This window comes from Apteryx rowi, unplaced genomic scaffold (genome assembly GCF_003343035.1).
Source record: "Apteryx rowi isolate R43461 unplaced genomic scaffold, aptRow1 scaffold_13, whole genome shotgun sequence".
Taxonomy (NCBI): Eukaryota; Metazoa; Chordata; class Aves; order Apterygiformes; family Apterygidae; genus Apteryx; species Apteryx rowi.
This window is the reverse complement of record NW_020447530.1, coordinates 5,779,844-5,802,602: the sequence shown is the minus strand read 5'-3', so window position 1 is coordinate 5,802,602 and position 22,759 is coordinate 5,779,844. Positions and strand designations below refer to the sequence as shown.

The 22,759-nt window shown below is 45.3% G+C and overlaps 1 protein-coding gene across 4 annotated transcripts in view; it reads left to right on the top strand.

The window, feature by feature from the left end:
- SLC35F4 (solute carrier family 35 member F4) overlaps positions 1 to 20,360 on the top strand; it is a 123,953-nt gene extending 103,593 nt beyond the window's left edge. For 3 of the 4 annotated variants that reach the window (XM_026056201.1, XM_026056200.1, XM_026056199.1), the window contains 6 exons: positions 509 to 806; positions 8,414 to 8,633; positions 16,255 to 16,380; positions 17,649 to 17,841; positions 19,213 to 19,302; positions 20,119 to 20,360. In XM_026056201.1, the coding sequence (XP_025911986.1) occupies positions 509 to 806; positions 8,414 to 8,633; positions 16,255 to 16,380; positions 17,649 to 17,841; positions 19,213 to 19,302; positions 20,119 to 20,360 (1,169 nt within the window). The remainder of the gene's footprint in view (positions 1 to 508; positions 807 to 8,413; positions 8,634 to 16,254; positions 16,381 to 17,648; positions 17,842 to 19,212; positions 19,303 to 20,118) is intronic. The other variant, XM_026056198.1, reaches the window with a different exon arrangement.
- The last annotated feature ends 2,399 nt before the right edge of the window (positions 20,361 to 22,759 follow it).

Below are 22,759 nucleotides of genomic sequence, written 5' to 3'. Positions count from 1 at the left end.
ATGAAACCACCAGGCTGTTTCTTTTTCCCCTCTCGACTTGCAAATAAAAATGTGGTTCTTGTGTTAAAATCTTGAGTAATAATAACTTGTTTCTGGCTTCAGATGTACAGGCTCAGATAGCTTTTAYGTTGCAAACACGTACAGTAATTGACTTCATAATATAGTCGGTTCCAAGGGATGTAGCTCTATTCTAGAGGTTTGGCTGACAGAAGGAAAGAGGGGCTGATAAAGCAAACAGTGGCAACAGCTTAACCGTAATGCTGTTACCTCAGGCCTCTGTATTTGTTGGTATTTTGTTCCTATCCCCTTGAAATGACAGAGGTGGTATTACTGAAGTATTTCTGTGCAGGATTTCAGTGTTTGCGGGGCACAGGGGAATTGCAGAGAGAAGGCAGGGGAATGGTTTGTGTCTGGATCAAAAGGGGAGATTTTGCTAAGAATTGTTTGATGTGCATTTGTTATGTGTGCAACTCTTCTCTTTTTCTCTCTTTTTTTCTTTTATTTCCAGGAGAGGAAGGAACACAAACACACACAGAGAGCAGCAGCCAAGAAGCTGAGGGACAGACACGATGTCAGTCTTGCACATCCACATTTCTTAAGCTTATCTGGAGATTTCTGATCATTTTGTCTGTCTCTTCCTCCTGGGTTGGGACCACGCAGTTTGTCAAAATCACGTATGAGACCTTTGACTGTCCCTTTTTCATGACTTGGTTCTCAACAAACTGGAACATTATGGTTTTTCCCATTTATTATTCTGGGCACCTTGCAACTGCGCAGGAAAAGCAGTCTCCAATCAAAAAATTCAGGTAGGCTTCATTATGGCAGTATCTCTTTAAACAGTGTGGTTTCTGTGGACTGAAATCACAGCTCTTTTCTCAGTTTGACCCATGGTGTCAGAAGGCAGAATAAAGGTCATGCTGCAGAAAATCTCGTTCATAAATAGCTTACAAAAGGTTAACAGATGAGTGATATATGCTTGAATAAACGGATAATTAATTATTAGAGGGTTTTCTATCGAGTCGAAAAGGTCAGTAAATTGGTTATAATCCTGCTATTATATTATCTAATATCTCTGTATTGTGTGTTCCTGTCTGGAATAGGCTTCCACTGAGCATTAATTAATCTCTTCTGGAATATTTATGACAGAACTGTAGTGTAAAGCACAACCAGAACAACTCATATCTGAGAAGGAAGATGCTCAAAGCTGAGGAGATGGTTTCCATGGAGAAGACCATGGCTTGCTCTCCGTGCTCAATGGGTATAGCAGGATGAAAACTGTGACCTTGCCTCCTTGTGCTGGATCACAGCCTGGGGGAAGAGTGGCTCTGTAGCYTTCTCTGCTCTCTTTTGCGTGGGGTGGGAATTAGAGCAGGATGCAGACTCTTGGCTCTCCTCCCCCTGTAGCTCTGGGGAGTAACTTGGCATACTGGAGGGGCTGTCCTGCTGAGGAAATGATGTGAAGGCTTTGTCCCGTCTTCCATCTGTTTTTCCTATGCAGGTAGGCCAGGCAATCAGGCTCCACGGGGAAGTGATTTTTCCTCTGCATTGTGAGAGCCAGGGAAAAACAGCTGTCTGACCCAGCCCTTTCCTTCTGCCATGTGGCTGCAGGTTGGAACTGGACCCTCAGCCTCAAGTGCAAAGATTGCAGGAGTCCATGATAGTAATTACAATATTTGCAAGGGTGGAGATGCATAAATCCCTGTTCCTTTTCAGTAGCCAGCTGAAATCATGGAAATATAAAGATTAGGGGAGGAAGCAACCCAAAGAGATCATCTAGTCCAACCACATGCAGCAGGACCAAGCTGTCTTAGCTCCACCCTAGCCAATTCTTAAGAAAGATGGGTCTGACTTGTTCTCAGGAGTCTCCAGTGCTGGAAATACCCCCACCTTCTGGGACAATTCATTTCTCATTTCCTCCTCCACTTCTATTATTCCACTAATCTAAAGTGAAGTAGAAGCTGCTCTGAAGGATGGAGCTAAATTCAGCTTGCCAAGGGATAACACACCTTGCCCATGGAGGGAAGGTATTCAGAGGATAATTTTGAGCTGGGTACCAGTTCTGTTGCTCCAGTGCAGACTTGCTTGAGAAACAATCTTCCTCATTTCAGCAGAACTGCTGTAAGGTATGAGCCAGCGTGTGGCCCTCACCTAGTTCGAGCTGACAGAAGGTTCAGTGCGGCTGTCACTGAGCACCCAGGGAATTCAATTTGTGACTGTCAGGACTGGAGTGTAGCAGGGCCAAATGCTTCCCTTGGCTGCTTTTGCCAGGATCTCAGCTGTAATTTGGCCCTAAATTACCATTTCTGTCAAATCAGCKTGACTGAAATTGAACAGTTGCACTTAATTAACTGCTTCTCGGTAAACCCCGGTGCTTTGTGTGTTAATGATGCCTTCGTTCAGATTCTTTCTAGGGTATTTGTAAGAATATTAACAATGTCAGCTTGACTTCTGGGTATGAGGTAAAGTAATAATAAATGCAGAGCAAGTGAGGAAGAAGGTGAGAATAAATATCCATCCAAACAGATCCTCTACAGTTAGTTGGTTGATTATGTATTCCTCAGAGCTAAACTTGGGGCATCATATTTGTGACAATGCTTATAAAGATGTGCTTAAATAATAGATACATTTCCCAAGCTGTTAGAGATCTGAGGACACGTGCTTACTTGCACACACAAATTTCTGCACACACACAAAAATGTGAAGTAGGTTTGTGAATTTGTGCAAAGAGGAGAGCAGCGTTAGAGCTGATGGGCCAATGTAAAGGATGTTAGAAATCACAGTTTGCTGTTTGATACTGCCCAGTTCCCAGAATGTTTCTTATTCTAGATATATCAGGAGGTCAGATCCCAGTTTGGAGGTTACTCCTGGCAAGTGGTGGTGTCTTTATGATGGTGACCAGTCTGCTTGGTCTGCACTGGCATATGACTTGACAAGCCAAGCTCTTTCTGTGTAACTGGGAACGGATATCTCTTCAGGATGAATGCTTGATGACTTAAAGAGCTGAAAAGCATCATTTGTAGTTTTAAAATTCAGAGAGTCATAGAAAGATTTGGTTTGGAAGAGATCTTTGGAGGTCCTTTAATCCAGCCTCCTATCCAGAGCATGGATAATTTCAAAGCTTAGGTCAATTCTTTTTATAATTATTAGTTTTGCGTTCTTGATATTGTTCCTGTTATTTTTGTGGAGTAGCTGACTTGTGTCAGTAAGACCTGTCCTGTAACTTTTCCAGGCCTGCCTTTGAGTCCAGAGGTGCTTTGTCTTTGTGTGTCTAGAGCATGTAGTTCATCACTGGGAGCTTTCAAGAGCTATGACATTTTGTCCAGCAGATATTTCTGGTGGATCAGAACAATCAGTGTCTATGATAGCTTGGCAGGGACCAGTGCCAAGTGACTAGTGACTTGCAGAATGCAGCCCTGGGCTGGCAAAGCTATGTAGAGCCTTTGTCACTTTTTATGTCTTAAGAAGGAAGGATAAAAGTCTCAATCTTCAACTTCAGGCTGGCTTTTCTGAAAGGGTTATAATCTTTGAGGCTGTAATTGTGTATTTCTTACCTTTCACACTTTACCGTAGCAGTTAAACATTATGGTCTCAAAAACTAACTCCCTGTTGTTACCTCCCCACTCCATTTCAGTACCGTATTTTAGCCTTCTTGAGACAGAAGACACAACTCTTAGTTTCTTCCCAGTACTAGTAGATAACAGTTGTCCCACATAAAAAGCTTGAAATGTGAGTGAGATCCTTGCAATAGTGATGAATAAAATGTTCTGGAGGTCAGGAATAGGAAATCAACCCCCACCAATATTTACCAGAGCAGAAGACACTCATAGAATGGGAATAAGTTCCTGTTAGAATTAGGACTTCGGATAGGTGGATGATATTTTGAATGTCAAGAAATTTTGCCGCCTCCAAGTCTTGGCTTCTCAAAGGCAAGCACTGTGATGTTCAAAGGCTTTCTGCCAGAATATGCCCTGGATATAGCAGCCAAAGTTAATCCAACAGGTGCTATGCAGCTGTGAAACACTGGCTAGGAACAGTGGTTTTAGCTGCAAGTGTCGTGAAATATGAACGTTTTGGGAAGAGTTGTTGTTCTAGCAAGAATGATAACAAGATATGAGCATCTCTCAAGCAAAAACAAAGTAGCTGATATGTGACTGTTATTTACAAATTTATATCATCCACAAATCTCTCCGTCTCTGCTTGCAGCTGTAGCTCAGCCCAGCTTCCCCAGGAGCTTCGGAAATTACCTTGCAAATCTAGATCCTTGCTGTGGAGGTCTTTTCAGAGGAGAGATGAGGATTTCCCTTTCCTGAGCTACCTTGAGTGGCTCAGTGGTAGGGGGAAGAAGACCAGCAGCAAACCAGGGCATCCCTTGGGCCATCCCTCTTGGGGGGAGAGCACTTCTGTGGTCCTGCCTCTGTGAGCCAGACACTAGTTATATGAGAGGGTCACGCAAAATTCCCTTTTCTTCTGCTTTAGCTCTTAAGCAGACAAATACAGGTGGCTGGGCTCTTTCTTAAGGTTGAGACGAGAAGCGAAAGGAGATCTCTGTCAGAGCTGGAAAACAATCCACCAGTTGCACCGTTACCCTGTTTGGGGGCTGTGTCCTAGAATGGAGCTAGAAGTAATTTTATTGCAGCAGTTGCTGTCATTTAGTGAGAAGGATCTGAATGACATAATAACAACTTGTGCTCACAAAAGGTCCCCAGTGCTTCTTGCTAGCATAATGTCACCGGCGACCTGGCCAAACTGAAAGCTGGATGATATAATTACATTCCACCTATTCATATTACCTCAGGTAGGGTCTGTTAGCTCTGTTTTTTTTCATAAGCTGTTTTAAAACCAGCTGCAGTACACTCCAGAGGCTGCTGGGTGTCAGAGGTGAATAAACCTATTCTTCTGCAGGAGTTGGCATCAGAATAACTAAGACACGACGCAAGCTATTTAGTGGGTGCCAGAAGCAAAGCTACACGACTGCCTGAGGTGCTGTAATTCCTGAGAGCATGGCACGCTGCCTAGAGCTGATGGCTGAAGGCTACCTGCAAACAAAAAGAGCTATTTATATTAGAGGGCAGCTTTTAAATAGACCAATTATGCTTTTGGAAAGAGTTTGTGTTGTAGTAGTTTCAGGGTCAACTGCCCCTTAGACATGTCTCTRTCTTTAAGTCAACAGCCTACAAATACTGTGTGTATAGGAGGAGGGATCCATGGAGCCTTTTCCCCTTAGCCCAGGGTTTTAATCGCTGTCATGCTGCRATGACTTTTGCAAGTTTAATTTTAGTTGCACGCCAAAGAGGCTGAGTTAACCACTGAGCAACCAGCCCTCACAAAGCCTGAGGCAATTTACTTTAGACATGACTGGGAAAATAGTCTTCCATCTCCTCACTTGCTAAGCATTATTCATCAGGCACACGGAGTTCTCCTGGGCACAGTCACAAATTCATCAGGTCTCTGTCTTGCTCAGCAGCAGCCTGTCACAAATTCTTGCTGGGTTTTATACTGAGAGATGAGTAACCACTAGCCGCTGTTTTGTCGGGTCGTTGTACGCTCCTGTGCGTGATGAAGGTTCTTCCAGGTGCTTAAGCAGTCCATTACCTGGGATATGTGAAGCACTTCCAGATTTGTTTACCCAGCTGTGAATCTGTGCTCCTCCCTCCCACTGCTTGTAGGAACTCAGCGATATGTGACATTTGCAGCGTTGCCACAACTGTCTCTCCCGAATAGTTCCCCATCCCTTAGAATCCAACCCAGAATGATACAATAATCGCTGAAGCTCCCACCCTCCAAGGATTCATAGTGAGGACCCTTTGGACTCCATCCTGCTGACTCTGGTCCAAGTCCGTCTGTGTGGGGACCTCCTGGAGATCTACAGGCCACCAGATGCTGTGCCTTTGTGGCATGGATAACTGCCAGGGCTTTGGGAGCCTCCCGCCCTCCCCAGGGGTGAAGGAGAAGTAGTGCTGGGCCTATTGCCAGTGTCTCTCTGGCTGTCGGGGGCCACCATGCGTGACTGTCCCTTATCTGGTCCCGCTGCTCTCTGGCTCCTTGTGCTGGCCCCTTTGATTTGCTGACTTTCAGTGCCTTACCTCGCAGGGCGCTGCGGTGATGGATATAATTTGCCATGGCATGTTTGTAGGAGAGCTTTTTGGGCTGCCTTGCAGACTCCACCAGAGCGACGTGCTTGGCTGCTTTTGCTGTTGCCTTTGTATGCTGCCAGCGTAGCGCTGGGACGGTAATTGTGCCCTGCATTACCGCGAGCAGCCCAGCCTTTCTCCTTGCTCTAATATAGCACAAGCCTGTTCCCTCCGAGACAGATCCTGACACTGTGCTGCCAGTGTCTGAGACAGGTTGGATTTACAACCATGTAACGATCCGGTCGCGCATCGAAATCGATGGCAGAATTCCCACTGGTTTGGGTCTGGGTTTCGCACCGCGGATCCGTCCTCGCTGAGAGCCGGGGCATCTGGCTCTGCAGCCATGCAACGCTACTGCACTGATGTGGCTTCCAGGCCAGAGGCTGTCTGTCCTGAAATGAGGCATAATCTCAACTTAGAAACACTATCTCTATTTGCCTAAGTGTCACGGGGAGGAAAACACCTTTTAAATGTTAACTGCTTTATCTGCAAGTCAACCATCATTAAAGTCTGTACTGCCAGTCAGTCCCTTCTCAGTCAAGGAAAGAATTTAATCACATTTAACTCCTGTTGAAATCAATGGTACAAAAGCCTGCATTCAAACTTAAGCATTCATTTATTTGCTTCGCTGATTGTTTGCTTTACATCTCAGATAAATGATATGCACCGCTAGCTATTCCCTTGCCACGTGTAACATTTCTGTTCTGATCTTTGGAAAACAGGCTGAGTTGTGAGGGCTGCTAGGTCAACCAGAGTGAAGGAGGTAATTAGCAGATTCCCCTGCCTTAGGATTAATTTGTTGGGTACCCCAGCAAAGAGTTTGAGAAAGCAATTTGTTGTTACCAGGATGACTGCTTTGTAGCCCATTTTTTTTTCAGTGGCAGCACGGAATGAATGGTTATTAAGTAAGACATAAATGACCTTATGTATGTATTACATAGGTGTTATTGCTCTACTTACCTAGAAATGAAAATGATAGTTTCCATTCTTAATAGTAAAAAACTAAAATATTTTTAACACCAGGATTCTGCAGAATAACTAGAAGTGGTTTAGGAGAACCACTTCTGTCTTTGAAGGAAAAACCAAATCAGGATCTTTGAAGTTACTAATTAGTCCCATATAATTAGCATCTTAGGAATCTTTCAAACATAGCCATATTTAGCTGTGAATGCTGTGGGGCCTGAGGCCTCACAGAATTTAGATTAGTCCCTTAAYGTTGCCACATAACGACGTTTTGCTGTTTGGTGCAACTTGGTGCACTCCAACCTAATGTTTTAAGTAGACGTGGTGGAGAGCCTGYTACGTCAAGGACTTCAGCGTATCTTGAGTATCTCGAGGAATCCCTTTAACCAAGAACAGAGGCAGTTGCTAAAAAGAGGCCTCCAGAGTTTGGAAAAGGTCGGTGTTTCAGGAGGGGTGCAGGAATGTGCCTTTAAGCCCGCCGGATGTTCAAGTGCGCAGTCCCTCTTAGTCCACGCCGGGTCCCACGTCACACAGTGGTGTTGCCCCTGAAAGCAGAGCTTTTTGCACTGAGCCTTCTGCTTGTTGAAATGTTGAGAAGCAAATGGCTCACTTAAGCTGCGTGTGACACACTATGTGTTTGGGAAGCTGGAGGTTTTGTTTGCAATTTTGTCCACAAAGAAATGCCTCCAAGAGAATGCAACTTCTCCTTGTATAATTAAATACACCTGTCACATACCTTTCCCTTTCCCCTTCCCTTTCTTTTCCCAGTCTCTTGTTTCATTGGCTCAATCTCCCTGGCTGGTGGGAATTTTTCCCACTATGGTGATATGTCTGGCCATATTTTTGAGTATCTTTAGGTGATTCTTCAAGCTTACTTGGTCATACTTTAGAATATATTTCAGTAAAAATGAAAACAGATGTCAGAGCAAAGCAAGAAGAAATTGTCAAGCTACAGAGAAAATTGCAGTTACAAGCCTGGTGTTCATGGTCTTGAAGGCAGAGACTGAGAGCTGTCGGTGCAATATAGGTAACTTTCAGTTATTCGTATGGGAATACGGTCCCCGGGATTATTGTTGCATAGTGTGTGATCACTCCAGGTAAGTTACTTCTTTTCTATTTGTGAAATTGCTCTGTTTTAGGAAAAACGTGGGTTATTTTCGCTATGCGCATTAACCAATACTTTCTTATGGGTGCACAGAGTAGCTAGGGAAAGCACGTAACTAATTGCAGAATGTGATAAAAGTCTAATGAAWGTTTTCTGTGCTGGAGTGAATGCTAAGCAAATCCTGGCTGAGTTTTAAACTCTTTTCTTTTCTTAGGGAATGCAGTCGGATTTTTGGTGAAGATGGTCTGACGCTGAAACTGTTTCTTAAAAGGACTGCTCCCTTTTCTATTCTGTGGACTTTGACTAACTACCTGTATTTACTGGCTTTAAAGAAGCTGACAGCCACAGACGTCTCTGCCCTATTCTGTTGTAACAAAGCTTTTGTCTTCTTGCTTTCTTGGATTGTGCTGAAAGACAGGTTCATGGGAGCAAGGGTAATGACATACCTGATTTTCAACCCTCTTGTATTCATACTTAGCTTTAAATCCATGGTTTAAAAGTAGCCATTATGCTGCCATAGTACTGCCACGTTATGGTATGTATATACCATGAAACCATTTCTCATTAACTTCATGATGCAAATCTAAGCCTGAAATCAGTTAGAGATCTCAGGCTCCAGAGGTAATATGGTGTGGGAATTTCAAGAAGCTATCACAACTAGATGGTAATTTGACCGATTGGAATAGGAGGACTTATGGTTTCTTAGAAATCTATTCGCTCTTGGGTTGAAGTGCTGAAGTCCAGCCAATTAATTTTATTTTAAACTTTGTGATAAATCCTTAGAGTCTAACCAAAGCAATTTTATTCCTTGTTTGCCTACATTACTCTGTTTTCAATATGCACCATATTTTGTGCCACGCCATTACTTTTTTACACACACACAAACATGTGTGTGCATGTGCCAAATATGATTTAAAAGAGACAGCAACTCTTTTCATGAAGGTGTATTTTGCACTAAATAAGTCTTAGGGGGCACACTGGCAATAGTGTGGAAATGTTTTACTTCCTGCAAGAAAAATTACTCAGAACAATGTATACAAGGATTTGGGAGAAAACAAATGTATTTCCTGAAATTTATACACAAGAATAATATGTGGCAATTTAAACTCTTGCCTTTATACCTTGGCTAAGGAATAGCTGGGCCTTGTGCCATTTCTGCTGGTGCAGCTTCCCCCACTGAAATGGCTCAAGGCCTAATGGTCTTGTTGGGTGCAATCCTGATTGAACTGTAGAGACCCTTGAACTTCAGTAGTGATGGCTGGGGCCAGGTTTGACGTCTAGAACCAGACGGGGCCACCAGCAATTAGATTTAAGATCCAAGGAAAGCATGATGGATCAGGGCACTCCTCCGAGCAGGATGTTCTTTTAAAAAATGGTAAGGGTAACAGCTTTTTTTTTTGGAGTACTAATGTGATAAAATGGTTCTGAAGTGGAAGGAGAAGGCATCCTGATTTATGGGCGTCTGATCTGGCTTTTGGAGCGAACACCAGCGTGCTGAGTTAGAGCAGTATGCTTGGGGTTCGGGAATGGAGGAGGAAATTGTGTGAAGTAAAGCTGGTGCTTTAATTTCCCGGCGGGACTGGACTGGCTGGTCAGCTAGTAGCGGCACGGAGCGTCTGAACATGTGTGTGTTGTCGCACGAGCAGGGTCTCGCTTGGGTGGGGGTCTGCCTGTGCTGGCCTGGTTCAGGAGAAGGCCTGTGTCCTGGCAGGGTCAATTCAGGACCAGACCAGGCAGCGTCGAGGAGGTGAACCAAAGTGTCTGCTCCTGCGCAGTTCTGTGTCCGCGCCATGAGTCGCAGCCTGGTCCAGGCTCCTGGACACTTGTGGCCACATCCTGAGGTCCAGGATGCTGACAGGGACCTGGTACAGCAGCCTCAGTCCTCCGCATGTGCTTGGAGAACAGGGCTGAGATACTCTGCTGGGCACTTTGGAGAAACTTGTGTTTCTGGTGTCTGCGCTGTCACTTTTTTTTGTCCAGTTACCATTACCAGCAGTCTGTATCTGATAGCGCTGGCTATGTGCAATGTGCTATACTCCAGTGTTGCAAAGACCTCAACAGTAGTTTTATTGAAGGTAAGGACGCAGACATTTCATCTTGCGATGCTAAAGCCAGACATCCTTATATCTAATATATGATTTAAAATAGAGAAACATGAGGTTATATGATCCACCCTCATCCCGCTGCTGGTGACTAACTCAGAGAATGAGCAGGGTTTGGCATTCTCAATTCTTCTATACAGATTTGAACAAAGCCAGTAACATCTGAGGCTGTAGTTCCCCCCTCTGTCCCTTGATCATCTCATCTTCCTGCTGATATTACTCACCTGTGTAAAGACGCTATCTAGCCCTGATGAGAAAATAGGGAGGTTTGTACCTTTAAAATAATTTATGTCTAAAAGCAACCTGTTTCTACGAGGGCAAACACTACTGTATTTTCTCAGCCCACTCTCTTACAGAAACCATAGGTGAAAATACACTGAAGTTATTTTCAGTTATTAGTTATTTTTCACTGACAGTACAGTAAAAAAAAGTTGCTATAAATATGCATTAGCATTAATGCTGTAAGTGCCATCAGGTTTGCACAAGGAAAACCTGGCAGATGTAGTCAACTGCAAACTCTGTGTAAAAAAGAAACTGTTTTTGCTGTTAACTGGCAGATTCTGGATTGCACAACGCTGGAAAGGTAATTAGCAGCATTTTCCAGCAGCCCTCCTGCCAGAATAGCACTTAATGATGTTAATAACCACGCAGGAGAGTGTTTGAGAACTAAAATACAACAAAGCAGTATGGACCCAACCTTTTATATTTTGACTGCATCTACTGCTTTCACTTCCAGACTCTCACAGAGCAGGTATAATTAGGTTATTTGGACAATAAAGGAATGACAAGAAATAAGGACCTAATCATATACTCTGAGCTAGTGTTTTTGCAAAAGCACTCAGCACCCAGCAGCACAGCCAGGTTTTCAAAGAGACTCAGCTCCTGGCAGCTTTTTCCGAGCTCAGGAGCCTGAGGGCTTGTCTGCAGCACATGGGAGGTGGGAATGCAGCCCATACGTGCGTACCTGAGACAGCTTTCATCTGGCCGAGCTTGAGAAGAAGACCCAGGGGCTCTGCCACGTATTTTCAGCGTTGCGGCTCCCAGGCCACGTGGAGTTGTTGCAAGCAGCCTCTGAACCGCCTGCAGACAGCCTGCGGGCCACATCCTATTGCGCGGCCTGCTGACTGATGGCTTATGGATCTCCTGGCTGCATGCAGGCACAGCAGTCCCACATGCCTCCAAAAGCAGCTGCCAGCCAGGCTGGGGGGCTGGGTTTTCATATGTGCTGTCTATTTGGACAGCAAACCTGTCTTGATGGCCACCTTATGGTACAGCATATAGGCTTGCCCATGGAAGTGTAGAGTAGCTGCAGAAAGACCATGGGGGGGCTCCACGCAAAGATCAGGCTGCCCTGGCTGCGTTTAAGTTCTCTGGAGTGTGCTGGAGGAAGGATAGTAATATGAGAAGGAAATATTCAGCAATGAATATATAGCTATTTACTTATAGAAGTGTGATTCAACACTTAAGGCRTTATGTGTCTTGAGTACCTACTGCACTGCTCAGGGWGATGCAGCATAATCCCTACACCACAGTCTTGTTTGCTTGGAAACTTCTGAACTTATGAATTCAGAAGATTCACCTTGTGTCCAGGTTATGCTACGCCTTCTGGGAGTAAAGATGGCTATGGTTCAGAGCAAGCACAARCTTTTAAAAGACTTCACACTGTAGTCCTGTTGGTTTACGATGCTTAGATTTAGCCATGAGCTTAGATGTTTTCGTGTGCAAGCCCTTGGTTTGCTTCATCTGTGAACTTGAGTTAATGCTTGTTAAGTAGATATAGAGTGGTTTGAGGACTTCTTTCCTCCCCAGGAAAGGTTGGTTGTAGCCATCCTGGTGGCAGGTTTCTTTGGTACAACACTTCACTTTCTGCTGTGCTCCACATGGAAAAAAATGTTACTCCATGAAATGTTGGTTGGCCTAGCTCTCTTCCGGGGAAAAAAAAAAGCAAGCTAATTTTAGTCCTTACTGAGAAGGCTCCACAAGGAAGTTCCTGACCTCTTCCTTTAATTAAAAGCCTTGTTTAACAAGCTGTCAACTACAACAACCAACTTTGCTTCACTGTGACCTTGCTGCTTCTTGTCAGCGTGCAGAAGGCTGCAGGATGTGCACTCAGGTTTCTAAAGCAAACACGAGACAATTGCTAGGCAGAGGTCAGCTGTGCTAATGTGGTGGTGTCTAATTTGCAGGAAGAGCTTTGAACATGAAATTTAAATAATGCTCTTGCTGCTTTCCAATGTCAGGTCATATTTATCTAATGTCTCATGAAATGTCACTCCTTTTCTGTCCATCGTTCTAGTGTTTCAGAGAAGAGGTGCTTGGCTTTCCAAATTCTGGTTAAAATTAGGAAACTGGCTCTCCAAATTCTCTGTAGTCAGACTGGGAAGGTGTTTCTCCTAATAGCAAGCAGATATTCATGTGGCACATGAATCTCCTACTGGAGATGGTGGATCTACTTATGGAAGTAGTCATGCAAGAAAAGGATTCACTTGCTGGGTCTGACTGTTGAGTTCATTAAGGGTTAAATCTCAATCCTTTCAATTTGAAGATGGGGATAACCACACTGGAGTTTTCTGTTTTGTCTTGTGGGGGACATTGCTTGAAGCATTGTAGCTGAAATATGCCAGTTGAAGTATGAAATCTGAATTTATGTGCAATGCAAGATGTATAATGCAGCCTAAGATCAAAGCAGACATGCAGTGTAGCAGGGCAGGGGAGAGTTTTCGAGGAGGCTAACAGGGGGATCATTCTGATTTCTAAGAGGTCCTGAGTATTGCTCTGTGTTGCTTTAAGGCTGGACTTTTGTGGTATTCATATCCTGGGATGAACTGTAAAGAGGAACAGCAGTATTACACACTTCCATCACTAACAAGCTACTCATTAAACAGTAGGTAAGAGGGAGAAGTTCTGTAGGGACCATTCCTGCTGAACGGGAGTTTTGCTCAGCTTTTCAGCAATGCTTCAGGTCTGTGTTGTGCTTGCAGTTACTACACGCTGTTGATATATAKCTGGTGGTGACAGGAACATTTCAGTATATATTTATCATACACCTCTGTGAATGCCACTGAAACCACTCTTCTAAGAGAATTCAACTTTCTTTATTTTACTCACAGGTTCTCGAATAGATGTAAACTTAGGGTTCAAAATAAGCATTGATGCATGGTGGGTGTTCACATGTGTGTCCTCTGACTGATGCACCTGGACTTTGTGGCAGGGTGAACAGCAGAGGGTGGTGTCTTCCAACACTCAAAGTCACTTCAAGGGTGACAGCCAGATTTCCATTTAGGCACTGGAAAATGCAGCTGGATAAAGACCTAACTTGTGGGTGAGGGCTAGTGCTGCAGAGGGAGGTAGATGCCTCCTCCAGTAGAGTGAGTAGCCCTGAACCATATGTCCAGCCAGGAAAGTTAGCCACCGACAATCTGGACCCAGCCTAGGAAGACCTWCCAGGAACAACCATAGGAAGGGATATGTTTTGAATCCCAGTGGGGCTTGAGCTGAATTTCCTGATGGTGAAAAGCCTCTCTGCCCTTCCTTAAAACACAGAAGCAGTCCTTTCTTTCAAGGTACAGGCTGGAGGGGAGCATTGATCCCCTGCCCTCATCCCACCAGGGATGTCAGGCTTGGCTCCAGGTCTCTCCTCCACACGAAGGGCCTCAAGCACTCCTCCCAGGTGGCCTGACTACCAGACTGTGTTATTCTGGGAAAGAGTGGGAGGGAAGCTGTCTTGTCCCCTCTTGCCAAAGGTGTGCCAGATCTCATTGAACCATCGCATTGTGCCTGAGAAAGCATGAGCGCATATGTGACTCCAGCCCTGTCATTAGGTTGGGGGAAGGGGAGGATAACAGCRTCAATGTTAGAAGACTGAGGTATTTCACAGCATGCTTAGGGCTGGGGGTGCCAGGTGACATTTCATGGTGTGATTGGAGGTACCAAAGGCATTTCAGTGGCTTCAGGTTTAGGTGACAGCAAGGAAAGCTCTTTGGAGGACAGCATCTTGGAGCTTGGATGTTTCAAGTGGACATTAGGTGGGATATAGACACCCACCATGGTCTGTGAATCTGTCCCTTTGGTGCTGAGATTGCAATGAGGTGGAAATACCTGTGTGCCTCAGTTACTGGTAAAATAGGGCTGACAGTGAGAGATACTTAAAGCTCCATCCAGGAGCTTAGTCTCCCATTGAAGATGTTGGCTTGGACGCTTATGCTGTAGAGGAGCAGTAACATTTTTAGCTATAGTCTCACAGATTGGCTTTACCTGGGAGTGAACTGTTGGTTCCTAGTTCTGTCCCATGTGTGGACACCTTTACCTGAGTCAGGCATGTGTCCCTTGAAACAAGATTTTGCTCTGCTAACTGGCTCTGTTGACATAGTTCTGTGGGATTTTTCTTTTGTGTTTATTACCTCAGTCTGGCTCAGAGCTACTCAGTGCAAATATCAGTGGATTTTCTGGGACGCTTGGTAAAACTATGTAAGAGCTAAAAGTCAGGTTCCTCTACAAAAGGGTGCATGGTTTGATCAAGATGTCTTTAAAGTGTGTGAGTGTGTGTGAAACGCATGTGAGGCTCAGGTTCATTTCTTAAATGCAATTTAATGAGGTTTGCCAGGAAGAACTCGAATCCAGTTGATCTTGCATTGGTGTTGGCTGGGGAGTTGTGCCAGGGCTGCAGGAGCAGGAAGGGGGAAGAGTCCTGCCTGGCTCAGCAGTCACTTTAGGCAGCACGTCTGTTTAGCAGTGTTTTTGGAGGTTAGTGCTATCAAGGCTAACCACATTTGTATCTTCCTTAGCACAAATGGTGAGGACCCTCCTTGTCTCTCTCACTGGGGTGTTATGGGAATTAATGGAGATCTGATAATAGAAAACACGGTCTGAACTGAACTCTAAGTGTTGCTGGTGGCTTTGCAGCAGCTTGCTGTGGTAATCTGCATTTGTGCATCTGCTGCGCTAGGCCAAGCTCTAGTAGAAGGCCAGAATTGGACCTGAGTGAGTAAGTGCCCGTGGCACTCAGGGGCCTGCAATGAACGGCCTTTTCTATAATGATAAAACAATGTCATCATAATGTTTTAAAATATGTATAAAGAGCCTAACAGAAATGGTGCTGTAATTTTCCACCGGTCTGAGGAAACACATTTTCCTCTGAAGTTTGTGGAAGCTGGATTTTCAGTGTCTTTGGTATTCAGACCCTCTATTTGCCTGCACAGGGCAATTAGATAGAAAAGGGGAATTTTTTCAAAAGAATAAAGTATGGAAGGATCTCCATTGCTGCTCAAAGTTCCTGGGAGTCAGGACCAAAGAGTTGTGATAGGCATAGTTAATTATTTCTGTTCTTTTTCTTTGAAGTTCCTTAGAAGCTCCAGCTGGGCTTTTCAAACGAGGGGAAAAACTAGGCAACAAGGTAAAGGCTTCATAAAGAAATTTGGCCATGTCCACCCAAGAAAGTTGGCTTGGCCACAGTGAAAAACATCCAGGGCAGGAGCAGCCTTGGAAGAGCTCCCAGTTGCCTGCAGGTATTCCACAATAAAGGACTCAGTCTCCTGGAATGATGACTCCAGGGAAGGTTGCTCACCAAAATATTTCTATTTCAAGCCAAATTGGTGGCATTTCTAAATAGTTGTTTTGTTGTATAGTAGAGAATAATATCTTAAAAGTTCTTGATCTTGGAGTTGCATCTCCAAAGGGGGTGTTTAGCTTATAAAATATTCAGTGACGACTGTTCTGTCAGTAGGTCCCAGGAGAATTTGCAGAGCTATACATCCACATTGCTGTCAGGGCGCACACTTTCATTATGTTTTACATCGCTCCCAACAGTACATAACCACCTATTTAAGGGAAGGAAAGAAGGCTTAAAGTGAGAGAAAGTAGCTAGCGACACTCGTTAAAAACCCACACCGCGATAATCTTTTGCCATGTAATGAAATTGCGCTGAGCTTGACATTGCTTTGCTTTGTTTGTGCAGATAGTTGCAGCCATAATGGCAATCACAGGAATTGTAATGATGGCATATGCAGATGGTTTCCAGGGCGATTCAATTATCGGGGTAGCATATGCTGTCGGATCAGCCTCTACATCTGCGTTGTATAAGGTAGGTTGTAACGGTTTATTAATGTTCTTATATTCTTTAATATTGGGTGTTAAAAATGCATGAGTACAAGGCAAATCACTATAAAATAAATGTTTTATTCGCCCCCCTCTTGCATCATTCATGTTCTGAGCAGGCGATGTCACAATGTCAGAAAATTTACTRTGAGTATAATTAGTTTGTAGCTGCCAAATATTCGGAATGACTTTGCTTTATGAGCCTTTAATGAAATCTCCATTATTATGCCGCAAGGAGTTTGGTATCATGTTTTAATCATTTCCTGCCACCGCGGTTTATCGATGCTGTTCGTAATGGGCTTGCCATATGCAGCAGAGGGGGGAAGACTGAACGCGGATAGTGTCGAATTTCCTTCGGTGAGGACAGACATCTCCTCCCTGGGCTGCAGTGCAGCTTTCTTGTGTATTCCGCGCGCGTGCCAGGCTGGGAGCCCTGTTTGCCTGCTGCAGCCCATGCACGAGAGGCAGGTGCTGCTTTGGCCCCTGCTTGGAAGTAGTGCAGCCGAGCGATGAAGGTAGGGGATGAGGGCAGCAAGGACACGTTTGATTTAGAAATGGGCTAGCCTAAAGGTGGCTGTATTTATTGCCAGCTCGGCACGGGGGAAGCATGTGTGAAGAAGAGCAGAAGTTTGGACTGAGTTGTAGCAGGATGAAAAGTTGCCTCCCGGTTTTAGACTTTGCTGCCTCTCTGATAACTTCATTGGGAGCATTCAGAAGTTGCTCAAAGTGTATGAATTTAAGGTTGCGTAGGACGAATCCTCCAGCGGCTCATGCTGCCAGCAAGCCTGGAGCGAGTCTCTCCGGGCTGGAGCAAGTCTCTCCAGGCTGGAGCTTCCTCTCACAGCAGGTTGATGCTGCAGAAGTCGCTGGAGTCCCCTCACAAATCACCGCAATGCCCAGCACAGCCCAAATCCTGCAACTTTTGTTGCACAGACAGTGGTGCTTTTGGGTTCTTAGTTATGCTTCTTCCTCATGGCGTTTTGTGTTAAACTTAATTGTACAGCCTCAGCCTTCCCCATTTTAATAACATGATATCCCCCTTTGTACCAGAACATGCAGGAAAAGACTGAAACCTTAGCAAAGTTGCCCTTGCAAAACCCTTCATAGGAGTGGGCTGGACTGTGGCACCCTGTCCTAGTCAGGGTTGTCCCCAGCCCCTCTCTCCCCAAGGGGACAGGGGACTCTGCTGGAGGACTTTGCTTCCCAGGACAGGCATGAGTCTAAAAAAACCTCCCTCTTTCCTCTCCTTCACAGGTTTTGTTCAAAATGTTTCTCGGCAGTGCGAACTTTGGGGAAGCTGCTCATTTTGTTTCTACTCTGGGCTTCTTCAATTTAATTTTCATCTCCGTTACCCCCATCATCCTCTATTTTACAAAAGTGGAGTACTGGTCCCCCTTCTCTGCTGTGCCGTGGGGTTACCTGTGTGGAGTAGCCGGCCTCTGGTTAGGTATGTGTTAAAAGTTTTACTCATTTTTCCTAATTCTTCCCCTCCCCAATACAAAGGTAGCCTCAGACACAAACCTTTTCCTCCCTTCAGCAGCAGAGCTGCCTTGCAGATGAAACCCGATCCCAGTGCACACTGGAACTCCTTGAGAAAAAACACTAACACTTTTCACGGGAAGCCTTAATATGAATATTTAGAACAGAGAATAAACATGAACCGGTCGCCCTAACTGCTCAGTTTTCATCTCTGCTTTCCCACGGCAGGGTGACGGGCATTTCATTTGCTCCAGTGCCGTCCGATCGCTATTCAGCCAATCCGAAGGGGCTGCACATACTCGACTGGTGTGCACACACTGACGCAGGGACACCCCACACATGCTGGGGCACCTTGGTGGGTGCTGCGGGCTCTGCCCAGAGCCCGCATGGTTTTGCCACGGCTGGCGAAGGCTGGCACAAACTGCTTCACTTCCCAGAGCCTTCTCCTCTCCTCCTCTCTTCCATGGAGCTTCCCCTGCCAGCGCCACAGTTGCTGTGCTCCAGCCAGGCAGCACATCTATTGAATTCAGCCCAGGGGCGTTTTAATTTCCAGCTACAGGAACATCGTTTCCTTTACTGAAATCACTATTACTTCGTAATCAAAGAGGTTTTTGTCTCCACTACAAGTGTATTAAATGGAAACAAAGAGGCTCCCATTGTCGGTACACAGCTCCTCTACCCAGCTGGCCGGAGCTATGGCAGGACTGACAGCTGAGGTGGCACGAGCGAGTCTGCCATTCCTTGGAGCAGTTCTAACCCCAATCACAGCAGCTCTGTCAGCACCTACAGAACAAAAAGTAGGGATAAGGCAAGTGGGCAAGACACAGCCTTGTTACAGTCTACAATTAACTTCATAGGCTAGTTGTGTTTAGTGTCCTTAAGAGTATGCATTGCCTTGTGCCATCATCCTTTCATGTTTGGTCCAGCCAAGGGTGCATGGGGCCTTTCACCAAAGAGGTGTCCCACTGAAACAAAGGTAACACACCCTGAGCAGAGAGAGGAAGCTGGGATTGCCGCCTTTCTGGTAGGAGAAGAAAGGTTTATGGAAGCAAAACTAGATTGTTGGAATCTGCTTAAAGCTTGAACAAAGCACCAAAATGGAAGTGTGATACCTCAGTATTGCAATTTATCAACAGACCTACAGCCCTCATTTTTCCCCCATCCAGAACTTCACCTATTTTATATCCACATATATGCAAAAATAAGTAACTTCATGGTCCTTACATTGTGGAGTATGTATTAAGCATATATCATACCTGTGAGCTCAGGGTGGAGGAGAAAAATCTAACTCTAATGCTTTTCCCCATAACCATGGATCATTTTCTTTGTTTCTCCCCAGCTTTTAACATTCTGGTTAACGTTGGCGTCGTGCTTACGTACCCCATTCTGATCTCTATCGGCACAGTGCTCAGCGTTCCTGGAAATGCAGGTACAGCTAACGCACGCGTTGGTCGAAAGATAAAGCACACGGATGTGCAGACAGCAGCAGCAGTTCGTTGTCTAAACGGTCAAAGTCTGCCACCACGTATCTCAGAGGTTCGGTCTCATCCACAGATGCCCCTAGTGATTCTGGGTGTTTCAGTTAGCGAATGCCACTTTTTTTGTCCTTCCTCCTTTTGCTGGAAGTGAGGGGTATGTCTGTACCACACAGAGGAGAGGGCAGATTGACCCCCCCCGCCTGTGGCACCAGAGCTGGTTGCTGCTGAGACACCAGCGGTCAGCATGCTGCTGCTGCGGCTCAGCACCGTGCTGGTGGCCTGGTGTGCAGCAGCAAGGTGGGATGTATGAGTGGAAGGTTACTCTTCCTGAGGCCCAGGTGTGCCGTTATGGCTGCCTGCAGAGTTGGGAGGCAGGGACAGGACATCAGCTCCATCCTGACCTGCATGCCGGTCTCTCTCCATCGCTGATGGAATGTGCTGATGGAGCCTGCTATACATAAAGAGTTACCATAAAGCACCATCCCTTAGAGTAGAAAGGGAAACCAGAGGCTAAACTGGCTCTGAGGCTTCCTCAAAGTCTGCATGGAGGCGTGGAGGAGACATGCCATTTCTGGTACCACTCTGTGATGTCAAAGCCATGCTCCAAACCCAAGGGGTTGGTCGGTCTAGAGGACTGGAAGTGATGTGGCCTGTGTCAAAGCCAGAGTCCCACACACGGGGTATGGAGATGTACTGGGCTAATCTGATGACATAGTTCATCCTGCTGCAGTTCTTTGGTTGATGACACTGCTGTTTCTTCTTCACAGCTGTGGATCTCTTGAAGCACAAGATGATCTTCAGTGTGGTGAGGCTGGGGGCCACCATCATCATTTGCATCGGGTTTCTGCTGATGCTGCTCCCTGAAGAATGGGATGAAATAACCCTGCGGTTCATCAACAGCTTAAAGGAGAAGAAAAGTGAGGATCATGCCGATGACATCACGGACTCCAGCGTGCACACGAGAAGCAGAAGTAGAGCTAATGGGACAGTGTCTATACCACTAGCTTAGAGCTGGTGGACTTTAACTGCACGCAGATGTATATTCTGTGAATATAGCTGAAATTTCCTCACTACTTGTATGCTTAAAAAAAATAACATTTACTCTGAACTGGGGATGAATTGTAAGATAACAGAAATACATCTATAATAAATGTTTACATTTATACACTTATGAAGGAACAGGTGTAAATGACCACAATAAAATGTTTTGTAGTAAAAAACATTTAAACTCGTGTCTTACTGAACTGGCGGGTTTAAAATGAGGCTAATAAGGATCAAGTCTACATCACTAATCTCCTTTGGGTGGCGAAAGAGTCAGAGAGACCATTCTTGGACATTTCCAGCAAAATCTCAAAAGCAAACGTTAACTTGCCTTTGAAATAAAGGAGTTATTATCAAAGTAAATAGTTATTTAGTGACATGTGACACACAAAGACAGACGTGGGGCAATGGTGTGGCAAGGCATTACTGCGACACCTTGCTGCCGAGGGTGGCTGGAAGAGAGAAATTCCATTACTGAACAGTGCGATTACACGAGCCTTTGCCGATTAGAAACAAGTCACACAGAAAGTTTTGCATCCATCATTACCGACAAAGCAACCGCTCAAAACCCCGAAGAACGGGGCTGAGCTGTCTTGTAATGCTAAATTAAAAATAAATAAATAAATAATCATGAAACACTGCTCCAAGCCCTGACTTTGCAAAGTGTGGGATTTCGGCTTGCTCTAGGAACCCAGACTGGGCAATCGAGCTGATTTTGAACATACCCTCAACTCTAATGCTTGTGCTACACCATTAGCCAGCTTCAAGCCTTGTCAYAGGCTTTGCTAAAGAACAGACGCAGCTCATGACGCTCATGGTCTGCTCAAGCCTGCGACTACCCAGCTGCAAGCTGTGCTAGCTCAGAGCTGCAGCACTGCTGAGCCCACCCATGGCTTCGCCCCCTCTGAAAGCTCTCCCAGACCCACACTTGTCCGTACGTCTTTGCACCAACTTCCCAGCAGTGGTTCTGGATTTTGGGTGTCTTCCGTAAAAAAGAAAATAACCTTATTTATCTTTTTCTCCCAGAAAAGCTGCTCTCCCAGCTGAACAGCGAGCTTCCATGAGAGACTGAGTACCTTGCATCACTAGCATCCTTGGGAAATGGCAGTTCCCGTTTTCTAGTGCTTTCCTTTGGACCAAACAAATATTTTTCTTAACCTCCACTGTGAAAAGAAAAAATAAACCTTTCAAAAGCCAAAAACAAACCAACCCAGTTCCTTCCCTAAGACTGTCACGGTGTAATTTAGGAGGGCCGTTTCCTGGTACGGCGGTCCTAGGATTGATCACTCAGCAAGACGACTCTTATTTGAGAGTACTTGGTATGCAGAGGCACGTGTATGTGTCTTTTTTTCGGTTGGTTTTGTTTTTTAAAGAGGAGTAGAAACAACATGAAAGTAATGCAGATTGCCGTACTGTCCAGACCGCTCTTCGAAATGTTGATCACCAGTTAGTAAGGTTTTGCTCACAGTACTTTTGCCAGGGGGAAAGAAGTTATTAGAGAAAGGAAGCATTCGTTATTAACACTACTAGCTCTATAACAACCGACTGTGTTACTAAAGCAGCAAAAGCAAAGCCAGCAAAAAGCTGTGATTTATGCTGGTCTCGCCGAGCGGGTCCTGGCTGCTAGTCGTAACGTCCCCTTCCTAGGGCATTAATGTCCCCGCGAGCCCCACAGCTGGGGAAGTGCTGCGGCGCGTTTCCTCTCGCCTGGTCTTTGCAAGATGCCTTCCTCTTGTTGCAGTACTCGCCCCAATTTGTTTTGTTTCGTTTTTTTTAAACATTATTCTGCTCCTTCCTCTTTTCAAACTGCTCCCTGCAACCAGGAGAACCGACAAAACTCTCTTTTCTATTAAAAACAGCAGCAACACCGGCCCCTTCGCCACGCGGCTGCAGAACTAGCACTGGAGAAGACAACCCGAAACAACCCACCTCCCTGCCCTAAACCCACAYGTATGAGGTGTGGGCATGCGCACACGCGCTTTTAAAACTCTCTTCGAGCTGTCTGCTGCTTTCAAAAGCAGCTAGACATTGAAAATCGTCTAAAAAGGTGATTTATTCTAAACAGAAGGTAGCGATAGGATGATACAGCTCAAAGCAAACAGCACATGGCAGCTTGGGCACCACCCCAAGCTGCTTTTGGAGTCAATAAGTTCGTTTGCACTAATAGATAGTTTCAGGGATGTGCTTTACTGAGATTCTTAGCACTAAATGCAGGGTTAATACAAGCTTTAGTAAGGGTTGTTGCAGCTCACTCTAGACAAACTAAAGCATCGCTATGATCTCCGACAACATCTTACCGCACACCCAACTCACCTTGTCTTGAGCCTCGTGGCACCTGCTGGGCCCGGCACAAGCCGCTGCTCCGGG